This window comes from Lepisosteus platostomus, chromosome 9, assembly GCF_059453375.1.
Source record: "Lepisosteus platostomus isolate fLepPlt1 chromosome 9, fLepPlt1.hap1, whole genome shotgun sequence".
In the NCBI taxonomy this organism is placed as follows: domain Eukaryota; kingdom Metazoa; phylum Chordata; class Actinopteri; order Semionotiformes; family Lepisosteidae; genus Lepisosteus; species Lepisosteus platostomus.
Genome location: NC_142619.1, coordinates 17,943,981 through 17,962,936, shown reverse-complemented (window position 1 = coordinate 17,962,936; position 18,956 = coordinate 17,943,981). Strand labels below are relative to the sequence as shown.

General features: G+C 35.5%; 1 protein-coding gene across 7 annotated transcripts in view; it reads right to left on the bottom strand.

Annotated features, from left to right (window-relative positions):
• Nucleotides 1-18,956, bottom strand: part of sbf1 (SET binding factor 1) — a 99,922-nt gene that overhangs the window by 36,479 nt on the left and 44,487 nt on the right. For 5 of the 7 annotated variants that reach the window (XM_088647060.1, XM_088647063.1, XM_088647061.1 and 2 more), the window contains exons 5-14: nucleotides 18,761-18,871; nucleotides 14,936-14,965; nucleotides 11,201-11,306; nucleotides 10,646-10,778; nucleotides 7,710-7,818; nucleotides 6,660-6,773; nucleotides 3,048-3,125; nucleotides 2,735-2,848; nucleotides 2,169-2,297; nucleotides 1,375-1,473 (exon numbers count right to left, since the gene is read on the bottom strand). In XM_088647060.1, coding sequence (XP_088503186.1) covers nucleotides 1,375-1,473; nucleotides 2,169-2,297; nucleotides 2,735-2,848; nucleotides 3,048-3,125; nucleotides 6,660-6,773; nucleotides 7,710-7,818; nucleotides 10,646-10,778; nucleotides 11,201-11,306; nucleotides 14,936-14,965; nucleotides 18,761-18,871 — 1,023 coding nt within the window. The remainder of the gene's footprint in view (nucleotides 1-1,374; nucleotides 1,474-2,168; nucleotides 2,298-2,734; nucleotides 2,849-3,047; nucleotides 3,126-6,659; nucleotides 6,774-7,709; nucleotides 7,819-10,645; nucleotides 10,779-11,200; nucleotides 11,307-14,935; nucleotides 14,966-18,760; nucleotides 18,872-18,956) is intronic. The other 2 variants (XM_088647062.1, XM_088647066.1) reach the window with 1 other exon arrangement.

Here is an 18,956-nt window from a genome sequence, read left to right as displayed (position 1 = left end):
CCTTCATACTGAACAGCCAGGCAAGGAGAAGCTGGTTACACTACCACCAACAGGCCAACTGCAGCACTGAGAGAGCTAAGATGGGAGAAAATGTCCAAGAGTCAACAATTTCCTGGGCTACTCAACAATGCTAATCTGCACTGCAGTATGGAAAAAGCATCTCAAAATTCTGAGTGATGTTTGCATGAAAGTATTTAAGGGATCTTGCAATCTTGTGGCAAATAGTTTGTGGTCATACAAGAAGAAATAATGCCAAAACCGAACATAATGCATAACGCCACTCTTTCTGTCAAGCATGGTGGTGGCAGAATTAATGTTATGGTGCAGCTTCACATCAGCAGAGTCTAGGAAGCTCATCAAGACTGAAGATAAAATGGATGGAGGAAAGTACAAACAAATCTTAGTCCAAAACATGCTTCAGTCTCCTTAGGACCGAAAATTAGGATGTGAATGTACCTTTCAGCAGGACAACAACCAGCACAAGGCCGGATGCTATATAAGAATGGCTTAACTAGAAGAAAGTGAATGTCCTTGAATGGCCAGGTGAATTCCCCACGATTCCAATACAAAACCCTCGTGGCACAGAGGTTTGAAAACTGCTTATACCAACGACCCTCAACAACCACTACAGAGATTGACTAGTTTGTAAAGAAGAAAAAAAGAATGAGTGTAAAATGGCTTAATCCCCACTGTGCAAGTCGGTAGAGACCTATCCAAAAAGACTCGCTGCTGTAATTACTGTCAATAGTCCTTCCACCAAATACTAGCTTTGGGGGGTAAATACGCAATGAACATAGTTTTTTAACGAACAAGAAATCATTAACTCCACACTGAAAAGAAGAAAGAGAGCCAACATAAGTTTTCATAGCTTCAATATTCACATTCACCTGAGTATTGTAACTATCCAACTAGATTGAACCAGATTATCACCAAATGAAACCTACGCTGAAAGCATATGGCAACACACCCAGACTCAATTGTTTAGAACTAAACAAATCAAGTGATGATGATGTCATGGTTTATTTTGTCTGGCAACTGATTGTTCAGTTTACTGTGGATAGCTGCCCCCAAACAAATATTTAAAAGGTAATTACACAAATTTTATCATTTTGTTTAACTTCATGACACTCAATGTTGTATTAAGAATGTACAAGGTGCCCGAGTAATATAAACAGTAACATGAAACCAGGGACTAGACAAAATCCGCCTGAATGCATAATTTGTTTTTGTAGGAACATTCTACTACATATACCTCTCATTTACCAAGAAAGCCTCCCTATAATCTTCACCATGAAAAACGTCAGACAGCAAAGCACATGAGAGTTCAATTCATTGGAGCGCACAGGACAGTAGGGCATTGAAAGAAAAACATACGTTTTTGAAGAGCTGTTCCGCCAACTCTTTGATGTGATTCATTACTTTGTGAGGGTTTCCTTCTTCCAGTCGTATCCTTTCAACCTCATTAGCTATGAGCTGGGAGGCAAAGCAGACAAGCCAGTAAGTACAGAAGAGGATGCACAAGGTGTAATTTCAAGTGCTACACTGTTCTTTTGCCTATATTGTATTGGTAAACTACTGAAATTCTACAAAAAATGTTGTTTTAGAACCCTTTTTTAAAAAGTATTTCTTATGAACAATACACTAATAAAATTAGTGGCAAAATAAAAAAGTTAATAATTTATATGAAATATTTATCCCAAAATATTTATATTTTAAGTAGCTTACTTTGCAATACTGTTACTTCTCCATTTATATCTCTCCTTAATCATGGTAGATTCAGCTAGATTAGCTCAGTTTCTCACATGTAGTCAAAGGTGAACTTGCTTGATCTTATGATACTTAGATCATGCTTGGAGACAAATGGTTGTTTACAAATAGTACTGCCAAACGTTTTAGCAAAATGGCCAATTGCACCAAATCATTCCTAAAACACAAATAAAAGTGTAAAAAGCTGTATCCTCAGCAACTGCCTGCTGATGTCTTTGAGTCAGCAAAGAAATCCCTAAATTCCTTAATTTTGGAAGAGCATGTAGTGTCTAAGTATGATAAGTCATACTGCAAGAACATGAAAGACACTTTTGTAACCAGGTATAAAACCAGGGATCTTAGTAAACCTCAGTTGTTTTTTAACTTTAGCAATAAGAGCAATTAAAGAAGATATGCATTACATCATCAAAAAGGTCAATTGTTCTATACGGTGGTCCTCTCTCTGACACAAATCCAGCAAACGCCATCCCGTCCAAAACCTTCATCAGAAAGTCATCCTCTGTCAGTGCTCTCTGCCCCAGAAATGCTACCTGTACAAAAGCAATAAAGGAAATATTTAAGAATACCACTATGATACACTGTCATCTTATCTTCAGCGGGCAAAGCCTTTGACAGACCAGTCTCCTTGACTGTCCTCAATAATCTGCACATAAACAGAGTTTACTAGGACACACCTTCAGTTTACACATGGAAACAGCACAGATGTCTCTTCACACAGTGAAAACTCCAATGTCAAACAGAACTACTGTACCACCGAATGGCAGGCAATTGCCAGATTACACCATGAGGTAGTGCACTCTGATAGCTTATCAAGTCGCTTGTTACTCACACCTGAGTAACAGAATGTATAAGAATAATTCCAAAGTAGTGCTTTGCATCATGTATATGTAACTTCTGATGTGTATAATGATTTGGTTTTTTGATGACGTTTGATAAACACAGGGAGCTACGAGTGCGTGACTCCGACCTTATGAAATCGGATGACTGGTTCCGGGTGGATACGAATGATATGCAGACACCAGCGGTAGCCCTCAAACAGCTGTGCAAACAACCACAGGAATACAGCACGGATTTCCTTATCCTGCAAGATGGGTCATAAAAAGAAAAAAAGTGAAATTAATACCCATAAATTTTTAACACGTAGCTGTTTATCAATGCAATTAATAGAAATATGCTTTTAATAAAGTTCAGTCTGATTAAATGTTCTTAATACTCATTGCATATGGTCCCCATGGACAAGATGAGAAAAAAAACAAGCTGAAAAAGTCATTGCTAACTACCTGGATTTTAAGGGTGGAGGGCTGTATTGAAGTTGGAGGAAAAGCATGATCTGCTACCTCCAATTCAGGATCCAAAACCTAAAAGGCAAAACAATTCACTTCCAATAAACTGCCAGATGCATGGAAATGATAAAAATAAAAACTCCATAGCCAGAATACGATTTCAAAAAGGTTTAACATTCCAAAAAACAATAATAATTCACTTTTAATACATCTACCATGATTTCTCAGAATGAAATATGGAGTCAATTTGCAGCCTCTAAAATACTAAAAGAAGTTGTAAACATCTTGGCTATTATAAAAGCTTTATTTGGTGTTGGGATAAAATGTGTAAATTTTATTGTTTTTAGCAGGTAAGGACCCACCAGAAAAGAGCTTCATTGATTCAAATACAGTTAAACCAAGTGAACTGAAGACATATTACAACATCTTTCTTCCAAATGTTTTCCCTGTGTCCAAATACCCCAGTACACATTATATTTACTCGAAGAGACTAGAAAGACTGGAGAAGGCTCCATGCATATACCCCGGCTAGGTCTGCACTCCAGATGATAAGAAATAAAAGTTTGCATGCTTGGCATGTGGATATACTGTATGTTTTATGAAGAAACACAAAAATGTGCTTGCATCCACTAAATTCTTCAGCACTGGAGACCATCACTAGAGCAATTCGATTCTGACCATTTACAGTAGGTTGAATCAAAAGTTTTTGAAGAACTAACAGCTGAGCAACTAATTTATTGCAATCCAATGGGCATGATGACTAAGTTTGAACGAAAAAAACAGTTTTATTGAAGAATACAATATTAACACATTAAGGCAGAAAGCTTGTATTTCCATTTTTCTTTTATAATGAACTGTTTCTTTTAACTGTTTTGTCCGAAACTTAAGGCAATTCACATCCTGGGACGCCTACTTAATAACAGCACAGTATTGTGAAGTACTTACAGTAACAACACAGGCTATTATAAAGTTATCAAGTACTTCCCGTCTCTAGGATGTGGTTTAAAGTATGAAAGCGCTACATAGGAAAAGGCAGACAATTCTGTACACTTAAAAATGGGAATGCAATTACTTTGAAAATAAACCTAATTTTCTGTCCTGACAAAGCTTTAAACTACTGTAAATAGAGATGTATAAAAGTATTTTGTCTCACCATTAACTTCTATTATATATATAAAATATATAGATTATTAAATTATAATAACTAAAACCCAAACATTTTGGGCTTTTATAATTCAGCATGTCAGGAATATAACAGTAATACTGACCACTTTCCAAAAGTGGTCTGTACACTGAAAATTACAACAAGAATAAATCACTGTGAAAGATAAGTTAAGCTTTATGTCTTAGAGTTTATTAACCAAATGAGTGTATATTGTACCCTCCGTCATTATTAAATACTGAATTGTTGAGACAATGCAGAATAATTACTGCTGGTAAGTCACACACCTTCAAGGTAAAAAAATACTATCGTTTTATTATAGCACTGACTATGATTATTCTTATTTATGTTTTCCTGATGGTTATTTTTACACAATTACTTAGTCAATTCTTAGCTGCAAGCAAAATATTTACCACAAACATATTTTCAGTTAACAAATATTTACAAAATGTTCTAAAATAGTCAATGAATGGTTGATCTTTTATACTGTACTTGGAAATAATCCCTCTATATAACATCCTCTACAATATTCACAGAAATACCAGGACTGACTGCTGTTAAAGCCCTAATATCTGTTCAACAATTTGAAAAATAACAGCAATGACTCAGGAGAGGATCTTTTCCCAATCACAAACAGATTAAGTCTAGTATAAATCCAAGACTTGGATAATCAAGTCAAAAATAAGAAATCCCAACACAACGCACTCAAAATCAAACCTGACAAACACAAGAAAATGGTAAACCATACAGTAAGACCTAAAGAAATATGATAGCACTAACACAATCACTCTTCATTAACATCAAAGAAATAGAAATTTTATTTGATTGGTCGTATTTTTGTGGACAGCTGATTCTCGAATGATATCAATAACCAGCTTACATAAAATTGTTGGCTACTGCTGTCCAAACACACTGTTTTTCTGTTGAGAAGTTTTCCCCAAACGTTTCTGTAATCACATCTGTATTTAATATCCATGTACATTGTGTCCTATGATCCTGTTTTGCTCAATGTGCTGAAGATATAGGAGTTGTTTGAGCTAACAAAGCCAGTTCCTTTACAAAATCTGAATTCTTGAATTTAAGCCCCTGCTCCTGGCTAAAAGAGAATAATCAATTTTTCCACTTTGTGAGGCATCAGCAGTTATTTTGCTTTTTTACTGTCTTTCTAGTATAACAGCAAACTATGCTGCACTATAATATGAACACAATTATAAAACTGTATGATAGATCTTCAGCATTTCAACATTTCGTATATATCTGCACCTGTCATATATCCAGACACCCTTGTTGGCTTTCATTACTGCTTCCCTGTACAGTTTGGAAAATAACCTGTTCTGGCTCTCTCAGTAAATACGCAAGTCCTTTCCTCTTGATTGCCCTTTTCAAGTGTTTTTGTCTCTCATAGAGTATTTATAATGTGCATTCTTGTCTTTATTTCACTTACTTATACTGCAGTTCTTTTTCAGCCTTCTTTTTTATGTATACACTCACAACTATACATATACAGGTCACTAAACAAAATGATCCGTCCTATCCTGTAAAGTCTTTCAAGAGATGCAGGTTCTGTCATTATGTTAATAAAGCCATTTGTTCATGAAGTTTTTTGGTTTATGCCGAAGTTAAGTATGATTTCTACCTACAAGCTCACCTGATATAATTCAGATCCCTTTGTTTTTTCTTCACTGCAGGATGAGTACTTCCTACTGCATCTGTTTTTATTCTATCATATACAGGTACTCTCTGCTGAGCTCCCCTAATTCTTAATACCTCAAATACATTTTCCCCATTATCAGCATCCTCTGTCATCTATAGCACTTTCTAATATAGGGACGTCTGGAGGTGTGAACATAGGCTATTGGCTCAAAACCAGAAAATTAAAATCCTTTGGGAGACACAGCTATCGTAACTTTTAGCAAGGTATCGCGCTCAGATCATACAGACTGCTCCTGTAAAATGTCAGTCACTTGGAATGTAAATGGGAAAATGGGTGCCATTCGCTTTGAATAAAAGCATCAGCCAAATACAAAATACACACAACAAACCTTCCTAAGAGTCTAACAGAAAGCACTGGGCTCCAATATGTCTACAGGTATTGCTGTCATTAAACAGACCTTTGTCCCCTGTGCTCTAGTAATGGACCTTAGGATAGTGTTACTTTCTGATGGGAACCAAAGAGTCAGCAGCATGTTAGTATAAAGCTGTATAAAGTTACATTTAATTTTTATACCACAGCTATTAATCTGCAATGTAAATTAGAGAAACAAACCAGGTTTCCACATAATTATGATTATAAAAACATGCCTAATGTACAGGGATACATACGAATATGAGGCCATTTTATTTACAAAAAATAATAAGTAAAAATGCCAAAAATACTGTTTAATGTACAACAGAATACTAACATTATCAGGAAGAAGTGGTTAACCAAGAAATAAAGCTTTGAGTACCATGGACAATGCAGTCTGAGTCTGATGCAGAAGAGGGTCTGGCAGCAAAGAGATGTGGACACATTCAGGGATTGTCACTGTTCCTCCATCCAGATCTGCCACTATGACGTCAAGCTTTAGGAAATCGGGAAACACAAAATAAGAAAAGATGAAATAATGAGACAGAAACATTACTGAATCTAGCTTTGAAGTACTGTTGGGCCGGAGTCCAATATTGCAAGTAAGTCTCTTCGTTGGTACAAACCTGACCATTCTGTCTTCACCATTTTTATTTTTCTATCCACTACTGCCAGCTGTACACTTGTCTTAAAAAGGACAACTAGGGTCAAGACAAAAACTTATTACAATAATACAGTGTTATTACTTTTATTATTTCCTGCAAATACTGTGAATCTGAGAAAATGCTGTACTAAATAAGTTTAGATAGCCCCAATTTATGTAAAGAATTTATCTTTAACATATACTGTACTATAATATTTCCTTTTGGATTCAATGCAAATAGTCAAAACTTGCACAAATAATACAGTTATCTTAATAATCTCTTAATAAGTTGGTAAAGTATGTTGAGTAATTAAGTGAGTAACTTTAATTTAGTTTAGATTAATTACTGATCACTAGCCTACAAAGAGTGGTGTAAAATGGGTGGCACAGGACTCTGCTCTCTTTTTCTGTTTTAAAATTATTAATTCCATTTTAGGTTTGTCCTGTTCATCCTGTTATGTATGGTCGAACTTATCTCTAGAGCTGGTTCTGTTTCTGTATGAACTGCGTTTGCTTTAGTCCTGGCATCATGCTGCTTAGTTTGCCTATTCTTATTTATCGCAGTGTCCTGTGCAGTTGAATGAACAGACCTAAACATACTTTCACCTAACCAATGGTTAGATACCTTACCATCAAGTTTAAATATTCTCTTGACATAAAACACAGCTAACTGTATATTCGAACCAACAGAAGGTTTTGAAAAATAGAAAAAAATATACATGATGGCTGAAAAAAGAGCTCAACACACTACTAAAAAAATCAAAATCCAAATGTATAGTGAATACTGACCAGCTCCTGTGTCTCTGAGCGGAAGAAGGAATTGACTCCAATAATGAAGGGTGTTGGTGTGCTGAGAACCTCCAGAAGTTTACCTGGCAGGATTGGGACGTAAGTGAAACTGCAAGAGAAAGACCTTCAGATGTAATGTTCAGTGCTTGCAAGAACGCAGAGATCAAGCAGTACAAAAATACATCTATTTATTTAACTTTAAGTAACGCTTAATCCCCTCGTTTCCAAGGTTACTTCAGAAATATTTTAAAATTCTCTTTAAAAAAAGGTGCGACTGTTAATTCTCAGCTGCAGATTTCCATAACAGTGTAACAGAAGTCAAGGCGACTAATGCATTTACTTTGTTCTTAGGCATATTTATGAAATCTTAGGCAAGAATGTAAGACGGATGATAAGAAATGTCAGTGTTTTGCAGATCTACGTCAGGAACAAAGATCTTAAAACATTTCAACATCAAAACTCTTGAAATCTCGGGGGCTATTCTACTCATCCATCTACCCCAAACTCATGCTATCTGTATCCAACAGATCTCCACATTCCATTTCCTGCAAATTGAACCAAAAGGTTTTAAAGAATATTTCTGACACAAAGGTGTCAGGTTTCCTCCAGATTAGATGAACCAAGCAATAATCTACTGCAATTACTGAATACAGGTAAACACCATGGACCTTGGAAAAAACAGTAGGTGCAGTCTTCCCCACCTCTGGTGACTAAACAAAAGCCTTAGTAATTTTAACAGCATTACCAATTTAAAAAAGCAATATACTGCCTTTTCTCATTACTGAGCGCATGTCCCACGACAAATTAAAAGCTCTCCATCACGGTCTACATTTCTCTACACATCAGTTACATAAAGTGGGTTAATGCTTGCCTGTCTGTTACCATGCGCTTTCAAGTGCAGTCTGAGAACAGTGAAGAATCTTAAATCATTTAGGAGGAAGACTAAGAGGAATCATGTCTTGTGCATATGCCAACTGAGGCAGAGGAGCCATTTAATGGATTTTACCCATTCCAAAAAATGAAACTGGAACTATCCCCTATAATTCTTATTTATCCTTCATTTAATTTAAAGCGGATTTAGATTAAGCTTGAGCAAATTAACTGGAAATCTGGGGATGGGAGAAGCTGGGTATTAGTGTTGTTGCTGGGTGGGCTATTCTTTTTTTCCCAATTTGTTTTTCTTGATCTATGCACATTGTCTTTTATGACTGGATATGCTCCAGTTTTGCTACCCTTGCATCTTTATTAGCCCATTTAAACTGGTATAAGTTTCTCTGCCTGCATAGTAACAAAAATACCTACTATAATATTCTGATGGCTCTGTCAGATATTACATCTATGTCTTATAAGAAATTACCATTAAATGACTCGATTACCAAGCCAGACCTAGATACCCATTAGACAGAAACAGGTCAGGATCGTGCCCTTTCCTCTCTGGATTCTTCTTCTGTCAGAGACCTCTGTTGGGAAGCATGCACGTGTTCTACTCAAGGTTTTTGCTTGTCGAATTACAACCGGGTTCTGTTCTTTTCAGCATGTAGCATTCTTTGACAAACCATTGACAGTAACCTTGATCTATTAAACACCAAAACTAAATACTATTTTCCTTGGTGAGGTGACTTACAATTTTGACTACCCCTGCTTCCATACACACAGGTGACTGGTAATAGGGGATATCTATTCTGCGATCACTTCTGAAGTATATCTGAAATTATTGGTTACTATTTAGCCATAGTCTGAAAAAGGTACAACTTCTGCTGGAAGAAGTTGGCTGGTTGTTACTTTAATTATAACGTTTTAAATATTAAAGAGCACTCTCTGCGAAATCAACAGTGAGGCCCATATTTTTATCCACTCCTTGATAGAAAGTGTTCTCCAAGATTCAAGCTGAAAGTTAAACTTAAAGGATGCAGGTTTGAGCAGTGATGGGAGGGACTTTGAGTGGTGCTCTGATGCGTGGTCTTCTCACTTGATGCAGATGTAAAAGATGTGAAGAAAGCCAAGGTCAATCTGAACTAGAAAAGGCCATCATATCTATTCAAGGAGCTTTCAAAGCTGAAATCAGTCATCCATTAAGGCTCAAACCCCATGGTTCAGTGTCTAGTTTTCCACATATTTGCTTTGCCAAAACATAATGGAAATGGATTTTCTTTCTGGTCCTATGATATGTCTTTTTTAAATTTTCTTCAGGTTTGTCTACTGTTATTAAAAAGCCCTCTAACTGTTAATCTGCTAGCAGTTTTCAGAAAATGTATTCTGGATGTAGAGAAATTAACTATTTCATTCTGACCTAAAAAGTGTAGTTTGGTCCCTTGGCCTGCCTGAGTCCTGTAAAAGGCTTGGCAGTTTTTAGGCCAATTTTAACAAACCTTGTATACTCTGGCACAGGCAGATTTAATTGACAGTGGCTGAATGAAGACTATTTCGGAAGAAACATGCTATAGGCCATCAACTTGTCTTACCAATTTTTCCACTGTACTGTAGAATTCAATTCAATTCAGTTTTATTTGTACAGCGCTTTTTACAATGATAAACTGTTAGTACATCTGTTTATTTATTTTTGATACAATCTACTGTAATGAAGTGAAGTATTTGTGAACTTGCAAATATGAATTAAGATGGATATAATACTCATGATACAGATGATTTATCCTTTCTTTGTGTACAATATATTGCATATATTGTACAAAAATTTACACAAAAAATGTTCTTAATGCCATTTGATGGATCCATGGAGGAAACAAGTTTTGAGTTATACTTTTCCTACCGGCACATTTGTGAATAAAAATCCTTTTATTTCTACAAATGGATTGACAATGCTAAACAAAATAAAGAACAGGAAACCTCTACATCAGACACATAATACAAAAAGGCAAAATATATTTCTATGGCCTTGTATTATAGATGTACAGAAGTCAAGGTAACAGAACACCTACCTGTATTTAAGAGGAAACATGATTGCAAGAAGTCCTCTACATGCATCGGTGAGCCGTTGGTAACTACTGGATAAGAAGAGGATCTTGTGTTCGGTCAAAGCAGCACAGAACAAATACAGAACATTGATGATTCCTTGAAGAAAAGAGAAAACATTTACTTTTTATTTTTTTAATTACTTTTGCAGTAAACATATTGTATTTATATGCAGCATAACTATAGGTAAGTACCAAATACCATTAAAACCAACTGAATAGTGTATGACTGCATGCTGGATTGAGGCTTAGTATGTGTTTTTTTTTTCTCAATTAGGAATTAAAATATGAAAAAACTGATTTTGTTACAATAATTCTCTCAAGATGTGAAAAAAGTGTTAAATTGGAAATTGAGCATAAAACTCACATTTTCATATGAAACAGACTATTTCTTTACAAAACTCAAACTACATAAATCCATCCATGACCACTTAAAATCACACACAAATGGCCAGCTATATATCTAAAATACCCGGTGCCACTGTATCAAAAGTAAATGAGGTGAAATGAAACAACACTTACCTAACTGTCTAAAGAGATGTGCAACACTGCTTCCACTCACAGGGAGTGAATCAGTCATGGGAGTCTGGATCACTTGCCGATCTCCTGCTCCTAATGTAATTGTTCTCTAGAAAGAGACAGGAAGCAAAAGGCATTTTTAACCAAATTGCAGGTAACAGTTTAATAGCTTAGAAATTTTTCAGTAACACTTTCTTATTTAAAACATAGGGCACATTTCCTCTGAATTTATCCAGTTTTGTTTTTCCAAACTAAAAAAAGTGAACTTCAAAGGCATTTAAAATAGCCACCTTTGAAATTAAACTCTCATAACACCACACAGAGAAAGAAACAGGTAGGTATGACAAGAAGAGAGCGCCACAATGTGTGGTGTTATTCTTTAACACTACACATCAATTAAGTAATTACACAATTTCCTTTTACAAAGAAAATTTGGAATTGCCTACTATTACAAACCCTACTTAGTTATAACTGCAACCTTCACACCAGCATGTCAGGAATGAGGTCCGTGCATGCTTTCCTCTTAAAAGAGCACTGTTAGAGCCATCTTCTGTTTTTCATAGTGCCTACAGCTGATTTAGCATCAACTGGGGGGCTGATACAGCTCTCAATGACAAGGCACAATGTCAACCAAAAGATGGCTCTGGTCCACACAAACCCAGTAGTACCACATTTACTCTGAAGCTGCACAGCTACTAACACAGCCCAATACAAGCATAAAATTAGGCTTTCGAAAGTATATATTTTTGATGTGCTCAAACTACCACACCAAAACGCGTGCCAAAACCAAAACACCAAAACATGCCATCTTTTGCTCTTGGTCTAACTAGAGGCTGATGGCGGGGGGCGGCTTCTCAGCAGATAAATTAGTCGTTTATTTTTTGTGTGCATGGATTTATTTTAATATTAGAACTGAATAACTTAAATGTAATCCTAGGAGCCTTTCGGAAAAAAAGGCAGGGTGGTTACAGAGCACTTACCTTTAAAACAAAAAACAAAAAAAATGAAAGCATTGAAAGCGGTGTAATGAAGCATTTTGTGACCAGCCAAAATATTTGAGAACCAGGTTGTCAAAAATCAAACAAATAAAAAAAATCAAACTGTGGTTTGATTCTAATACTAATAGTTGTGTACTAATGAAGACACAGGTGCAATCAAAACCTCAGCCCACCCACATCAAAAAAAGAAGCTCAAGTTTCTAACAGTTAGGACCGCAAAGTAAACAAAACAGCAAGCTGCCACAGTGAGTAACGCTCAAAGATAAGTTACAGAACAGAAAGCAAACCTTTATATGATACTAATATGACATTGCACTTTTTTATTGAAATAAAAACCTGTAATGCGAAAAATATACGAAATAGAAAAAATCCACAAAAGTTACATTATTTAACCTTTTCTAAATAAAAGCAGTGACTAAATTTCACAATTCCCAAATGTTTTCCTAAGTGTTGCATCCTGTTAGATTTAAATTACAATTCATAAGCAGGTCTTTTTGTGACAATGCCATCAGGTGCTCAAACTAGAAGAGATTGCTTTAGGAGGAATGATAAAATAAGTCATTTTTACATAAAGTGCGAGGGGTATATTGGTTATATATGAATATGAATTATGACATAGCCGTAGAATATTTTGGTAAAATGGCACAGACAGAGCAGTAACCAGAGTTAAGACACAGGTGACCCAGGCAGTGTCACCTGTCGATTGGATCCAGTACGTACTTAGGTTAAGTTAAGCCATTCGCTTAACATCTTCGTTTTACAGTCCCCATTAAGGACGCTAAACTGAGATCCCCTGTTCTTATAGGAATGGGTCTCATAGTTTAGCATCAGTTTTAGAAGGTTTTTTGTTTTATAGAGTTTTTCAGGTACCTACACATTAGTATGAAGCCTGACACTAAGAGAACTGGGACACAGAACATTCTATGAAGCCAGTGATAGTTCTACAGGAATAGAAAACTGTCTAACATATTCGGAACCTCTTCCTTTGTAGTATGAAGTATAATTATACCAAACAAAATAATAACACTGCAAGCTAAGAGGTGAAGACCAGCTCAGTAGATCAGAAGTAAGGTGAGCCATAACACTCTCTCTCATCTTCGAGAGCTGAGGAAGCAAGACATTCCTATAGATAGAACTCCAGCAATCAGGGCCTGCTGTGTGAGAACTGAAATTGAACAATTATGGAGTATTCAAGAGACCACTAAGTGAATGTAGGGACAAAGGATTGCATTATTTTTTTATATGAAGAAAGTTTTATTTCCATTTAATCCTCCCCAAGCAGTTTTTATCTCTGGAACACAAAACAGGCGGTCCGCGTTCAACGTCTCCCTGCTTTTAAATCATTGTATAAAATGTCCAATTTGCATCCTCTGAACGCAAAGTGCACTAAAAAAGAAGTTCATGGAAAAACGAGAAGTGCCAGCTGACTATGTTAATAGAGAAGTTAAAATAGAGTATTAGATCTTCTTATTTATCATATATACAGTATATAATGTAACTTTATGTAGTAATATACAGTACACAATTAAGTTGAATTTAAAAGTAAATTTTGCTTTGTGTTGCTTTCATTTTCTTGTGCACTGTATGTACAAGACATTCTATGCATAAATTATATTTAAGCACTCAATGGGTCATTACAGTAATTATTCTAATACACTGATTCATATGGAGAAATATGTGGCACTTAACATCCTCTGAGGAATACTGAGATCCTCCCTGTCCCCATTAACCTCTATTTCCATTATTTCATAAGTGAAATAATGTTTTTAAAGACGTTTCTCAGCATCCATTCGCTTAACATCCTTGTTTTACAATCCCCATTAAGGATGTTAAACTGGGATCCCCTGTTCCTATAGGAACGGTTCTCATAAGTTAGAACCAGTTTTAGAGATCAAACGGTCTTGTGGAAGGTTTTTTGTTTTATAGAAACGAGTATGACCTCCATGAAGTGTTGCGTCAGTTTGCAGTAGGGCTGGTCCATCTTGGAGCTTTGGTTAGCTTTGAACTGCAGAATGCCTAAATCCAGGGACTCTCGGCAATTGTAAATAACTTGTAAACAGATGTGGTGTGTTTTTTTTGTTTAGTTATTTGAAATAAGTATTGTTGCCTTTTGAGTCTGTCTTGTGTTTATTACACTGACATCACACTGTGCCAGGAAAACTAAAAAGAAACCACATTAAAAGCTTGGTCAGTATTAATTCCTGACTAGAGAGGGTATTTTAGTTGATATTTTAAATTTGTGTCAAGATTTTTACCTTCATATTTGTAAAACAGAACCTAATTTACATGATCTAGGTGATCACTCTTTTATCTTTATATTAAAGTGGGATATATCACAATAATGAATTCCCAGTACCATCACTGTCACCCATTAATTTATAACAGAAATGTTTAAAACAAAAATGCAAATATATGCATATATATAGATGAATATAGATATATAGATGAAGGAGTGCAAAATGTAACATGCAGAACAAAAGAAAATATAGATTGTGAAAAAGGAAAAGAAACTGTTTAAAATAGGCTTAATTAATATGAAACAAACTCCAGCTGATCTGGCTTTGTAGGAGGCTACTAAGGGTTTTGTTAAATAGAAGAACAGACTTCACAGGAATCACCGATTACTCAACATTCATTTTAAGCTAGGGTGAGCGGGAGAGGGGAGGCAATGTGACGAGAAGATAATTAAACTGACACCTAACCTAAGCACTTATGTAATGTAGATAAAAGGCAGGCGTACCAAACTTTCCTCCTTTTCATCCAGGCCGGGCTAGGTTAGCAACAGACAGAGACACCACAGGAAATTAGACAGGTTAGAGACAAGAGAATGTGACTGATGAAAAAAGAAAACAATTGGAGACATAAAACAACATCGGGCTTACAATTCACTTGGGGACAAACATGCAGTTAATTTTCCGACTTAAACAGTGCATGTTTATCATGAGACCCATTTCATACCTAGAATACAGAATCCCATTTCAATCGCGCATACATTCAATGTATTCCAGTTTATTTCCAAAAGTTCAGAAGCTATTAATCAGAGCAGCACAAATCCACCCACAATCTGAACATATCCCTGTTTCGTCATGTACAGTATCTGTGTAATCTGTGCTGACCGGTTAAAAGTTCCTTCTTATAAGTTTCTTTAAAAACATTAATGAATGCCTTTCAAATGTCAAATGAATGATAACATTAACAGGTTTAATCCATCAGAACAGTGACACCACATACTTGTATAGGTGTATATAACCTGCTTCTTTTTTTAAACCATGGCTTTTACTCACATTCCTGCCACTCCTTTTGTTGAATATCCTGTTTTAAATAGTGTGCCTATTTGTACATTTCATTTCTGTCTTGCACAGTCATATCTTGTTTTTATAAGGGTTTTCATACATGCTCCTAATGGTAATACCTCTCCCTAATTCATATCATGCATGTGCCATTTTACTGCTACCCACTGCCCCCTTTAAAAAACAATAAAAACGTTTTAATGTGAAGGTGAATGAACTTTCATTCACTAATAGTTAAATGTTGAAACCTTGTTGCATTTCACTTGGAGAATGCTGTTTTGCGGAAAGCAAAGTCACATCAATTTTTCCAAGTCTGTTTTCTTTTGAATCTTACTCCTAATGTGTAAGAGAGGGGTGTTCCCACAACTAGAGCATCAAGAAAGAGCTTTTGCAACTACTTGGGAGCAAAAAGTAAGAATGCAGAGCTGTAAACATGAGAAATGTTGTAAATGAAAATGTTCCAGCATTTAAAGTGTGGGCGCACTCAGCACCAGTAGGTATTTGTAAAGGACAGTGGTAGTAAATTTCAGAGCAGTCAATAAGTGATACTTGCCATTCCAAATTGCCCTTTTCCTCTTTAAAAGTTCATAATGTATATAGAAGGAAATCATATTTAATGACCCTCAAAACACTTAAAAGTCTCAACAATGCAAGTTTGTACTACAAATTTACTTTTTTTCAGTAATAATTTTTGTTCATGCCCAGCAATACTGATGTATTGCACTGGGAAAATGAAAATACTTAATGTAAGACCAACTGCAAGGGGTCTCGATTCAAAAAGGAATTATCCACTGCTGATTCTCAGTGTCTAGGGGCCAATTCTGTAGCATTAGACTTTGGGAGGAGTTTTGAGCTGGCATGACCAAACTAATTGCAAAAACTGATGCAACCTCTAAAACCTTGCCATAAGGTTGACACATCATGACTAATATTGTCAAAAGTGGATTTTCAGTATTATTTGAGACATACAAGCTGATAGCTGTAAATCAACATATTTTGAAATAATTCCTAATATTGTAAAAATTCACCTCTTATAGTCTGACAAATGGATGGGGCTTTAGTAATGTATAAAACAGAGAATTCAAACATTTTAGACATCTGATTCCTAAGATTTGATAAGTTAAAAAGAAAACAGGACTCTGGAAAGGATCTTTCAGTATCTTTTAAAATATTCTTGTCAACTGTTTATCACTTTTTTTTCGTATCTTGTCACTATGCTAGTTATAAGTGGTTCATCTGTACTTTAAAGTACAAACATATCAACCACTGTTAAACCACTGATTGCTGTTTGGAAAAAGATAAATATTAATGTATTCAGCATTCCTTCGTCTTTAAAAATGCAAAATAATGGCAGTTTAATACTAAACCGAAGCAATAGAACCTGAAAATGGAGGGTAATGAATGACTAGCCATCTGTTTCAGTATCTGAGACCCCTGCCTTGATTGTGCACCTTAGCCATATGTTAAGTCCTCACTATCCACAAGAGTACAGACTCTTGCTGCGAGTTATTTTCAGGTTTTACTTGTGTGCGTGTATGTGTGCGAACAGCAGACAGTCCAGTCTCTGTAAGCCATTTACAGAAAGGCACGCAGTCATGTGCATGATGAAAATCGAAAGAGAACTTTATAATGCATTCTCCGGGTTACAAGAGGCACTGCAATGTTTCTCTTAATTAATATTTTAAGACACTGATGTGTACTAAATTTAAAAAAGCAGATGCTGAATATACAGTATAAGCTATTAAAGACCCCTACACATCCTAAATTGAGGTGGACGTATTGCAACTTCTCATTGTAGGTAAAATCTACCTTAACATAATCTCACTGCTGACGTCCAGCAACTAATTAGACTAAACCTTAATTTCAGATGCAGATCAATTCTATCCAATATCTATATTTACTTACAGGACATTTTTTAAGAAAAGATAAATATATAACTGCATTGTTTGAGTGTGATTAGCTGCTAAAAGATAATTACCTGGAAGCAGCCCAGAAGCCAGTCACAGGTAAGATTCTGAGGTACCAAGTTAAAATTACATACTGGGGAGTCACATATCTGAAACACACAGGATCAGATATGCATGTAGAAATAAGCCCAGTGCTTGCTATTTCCATGTTGTTAGCACAAACAGGGGCTCCCTCAATCTCATGCACCAAATGAAAGACAATTGGTCAGAGTACTATAACAGATCTATAACAATTTTAGAATTTAAAAAAAGAAGTGATTATAATGGGAAAGCATGAACTTACCACCTTGAATTATGAAAAATCTACAAAGTATATTATGTTAAGACCACACCCCTCAAAAAAGCAATAGTTCTGAGACTTATTAGTGACTATTTCTTTTCTCTTTAATACATTAGGGTGAAAAATTAATGACTTCCCCATAATTATTTCAGAAATATTGCAATTTAGTTTATGTCTGAAGTTCAATTTTTGAGTTGAAAAGGAGTGCAGGAATAATATGCATTAAATTAATGTTTACATTATTTTTCTTTTTCCTATTTTGCTGAAATAAAATGCAAGTTTTCAGTTTTTTTACAGAATTAGGTGAGTATGTTTAATGTCCAATGAAGTTAATGATTACACAAATCCACTGAGACTGAGAAATTAAATGATCACAAAGATAAGCACACTTACTCAGAGATTAGAAGCAACATTTCATATGACCAGGATTTAGAGCAGAAAATAACATTTATTCATGTACTGTAGGATATCACTCACTACACATTACCATTAGGCATTACTACACCTGCTGCATCTCCAAATTCTGAATGTGTGCTTGTATAATGACTACTTTCTTATGCTCTAGATTTAATGTTGGTACTATAATTCTAACTTCAAACATGCTGTTGCAGAGTTTGAAATACCAAACCAAATAATCTCTTCTGTGCTGTTTAAAAAAAAAGCAAAAAATGAAGATACTTTCATTTGACTGAAAAAATGCTGTACCTTTCCTTACATAAATATTTTAGTACATATGTTTTTTTTTTAATGTTGAGACTAAGATGACATCCCTATCATTACTGCTTAAAGAATGTGTATTTAAAACGTCAACCTGTGCTGGCCAAGGTCCCATAATAAACATTCTATGTTAGTAGTCTGCCAAACCATGAGACACTGATGAAAAACAGAAAAAACAAGGGGAAAATGAAGGATTGTAGGAAGAAAAACTTTTCAGGAGTTAAGGAGATTTTCAATGGTATTAAAGAAATAGGTTTTCTGTTTAGCATGATTCTAGACAAGAAGAACCGTATAACTGTATCTTTCCTAACCTGGGATCCCCCTGCTATTGGGATGGTGCATGTCAGAAGATTTCCAATCAGCGTCTCTAATGGAAAATTCAGGCCATCAACATGCACTGTGTAGACCAGGCCCAGACAATTCTGTGAAGAAGAAAGGAAATATAAACCAATAAAGCCTCTGCTTTAACCATACAACCATTGAAGACTGAAAAGGTAGCTGGAAACT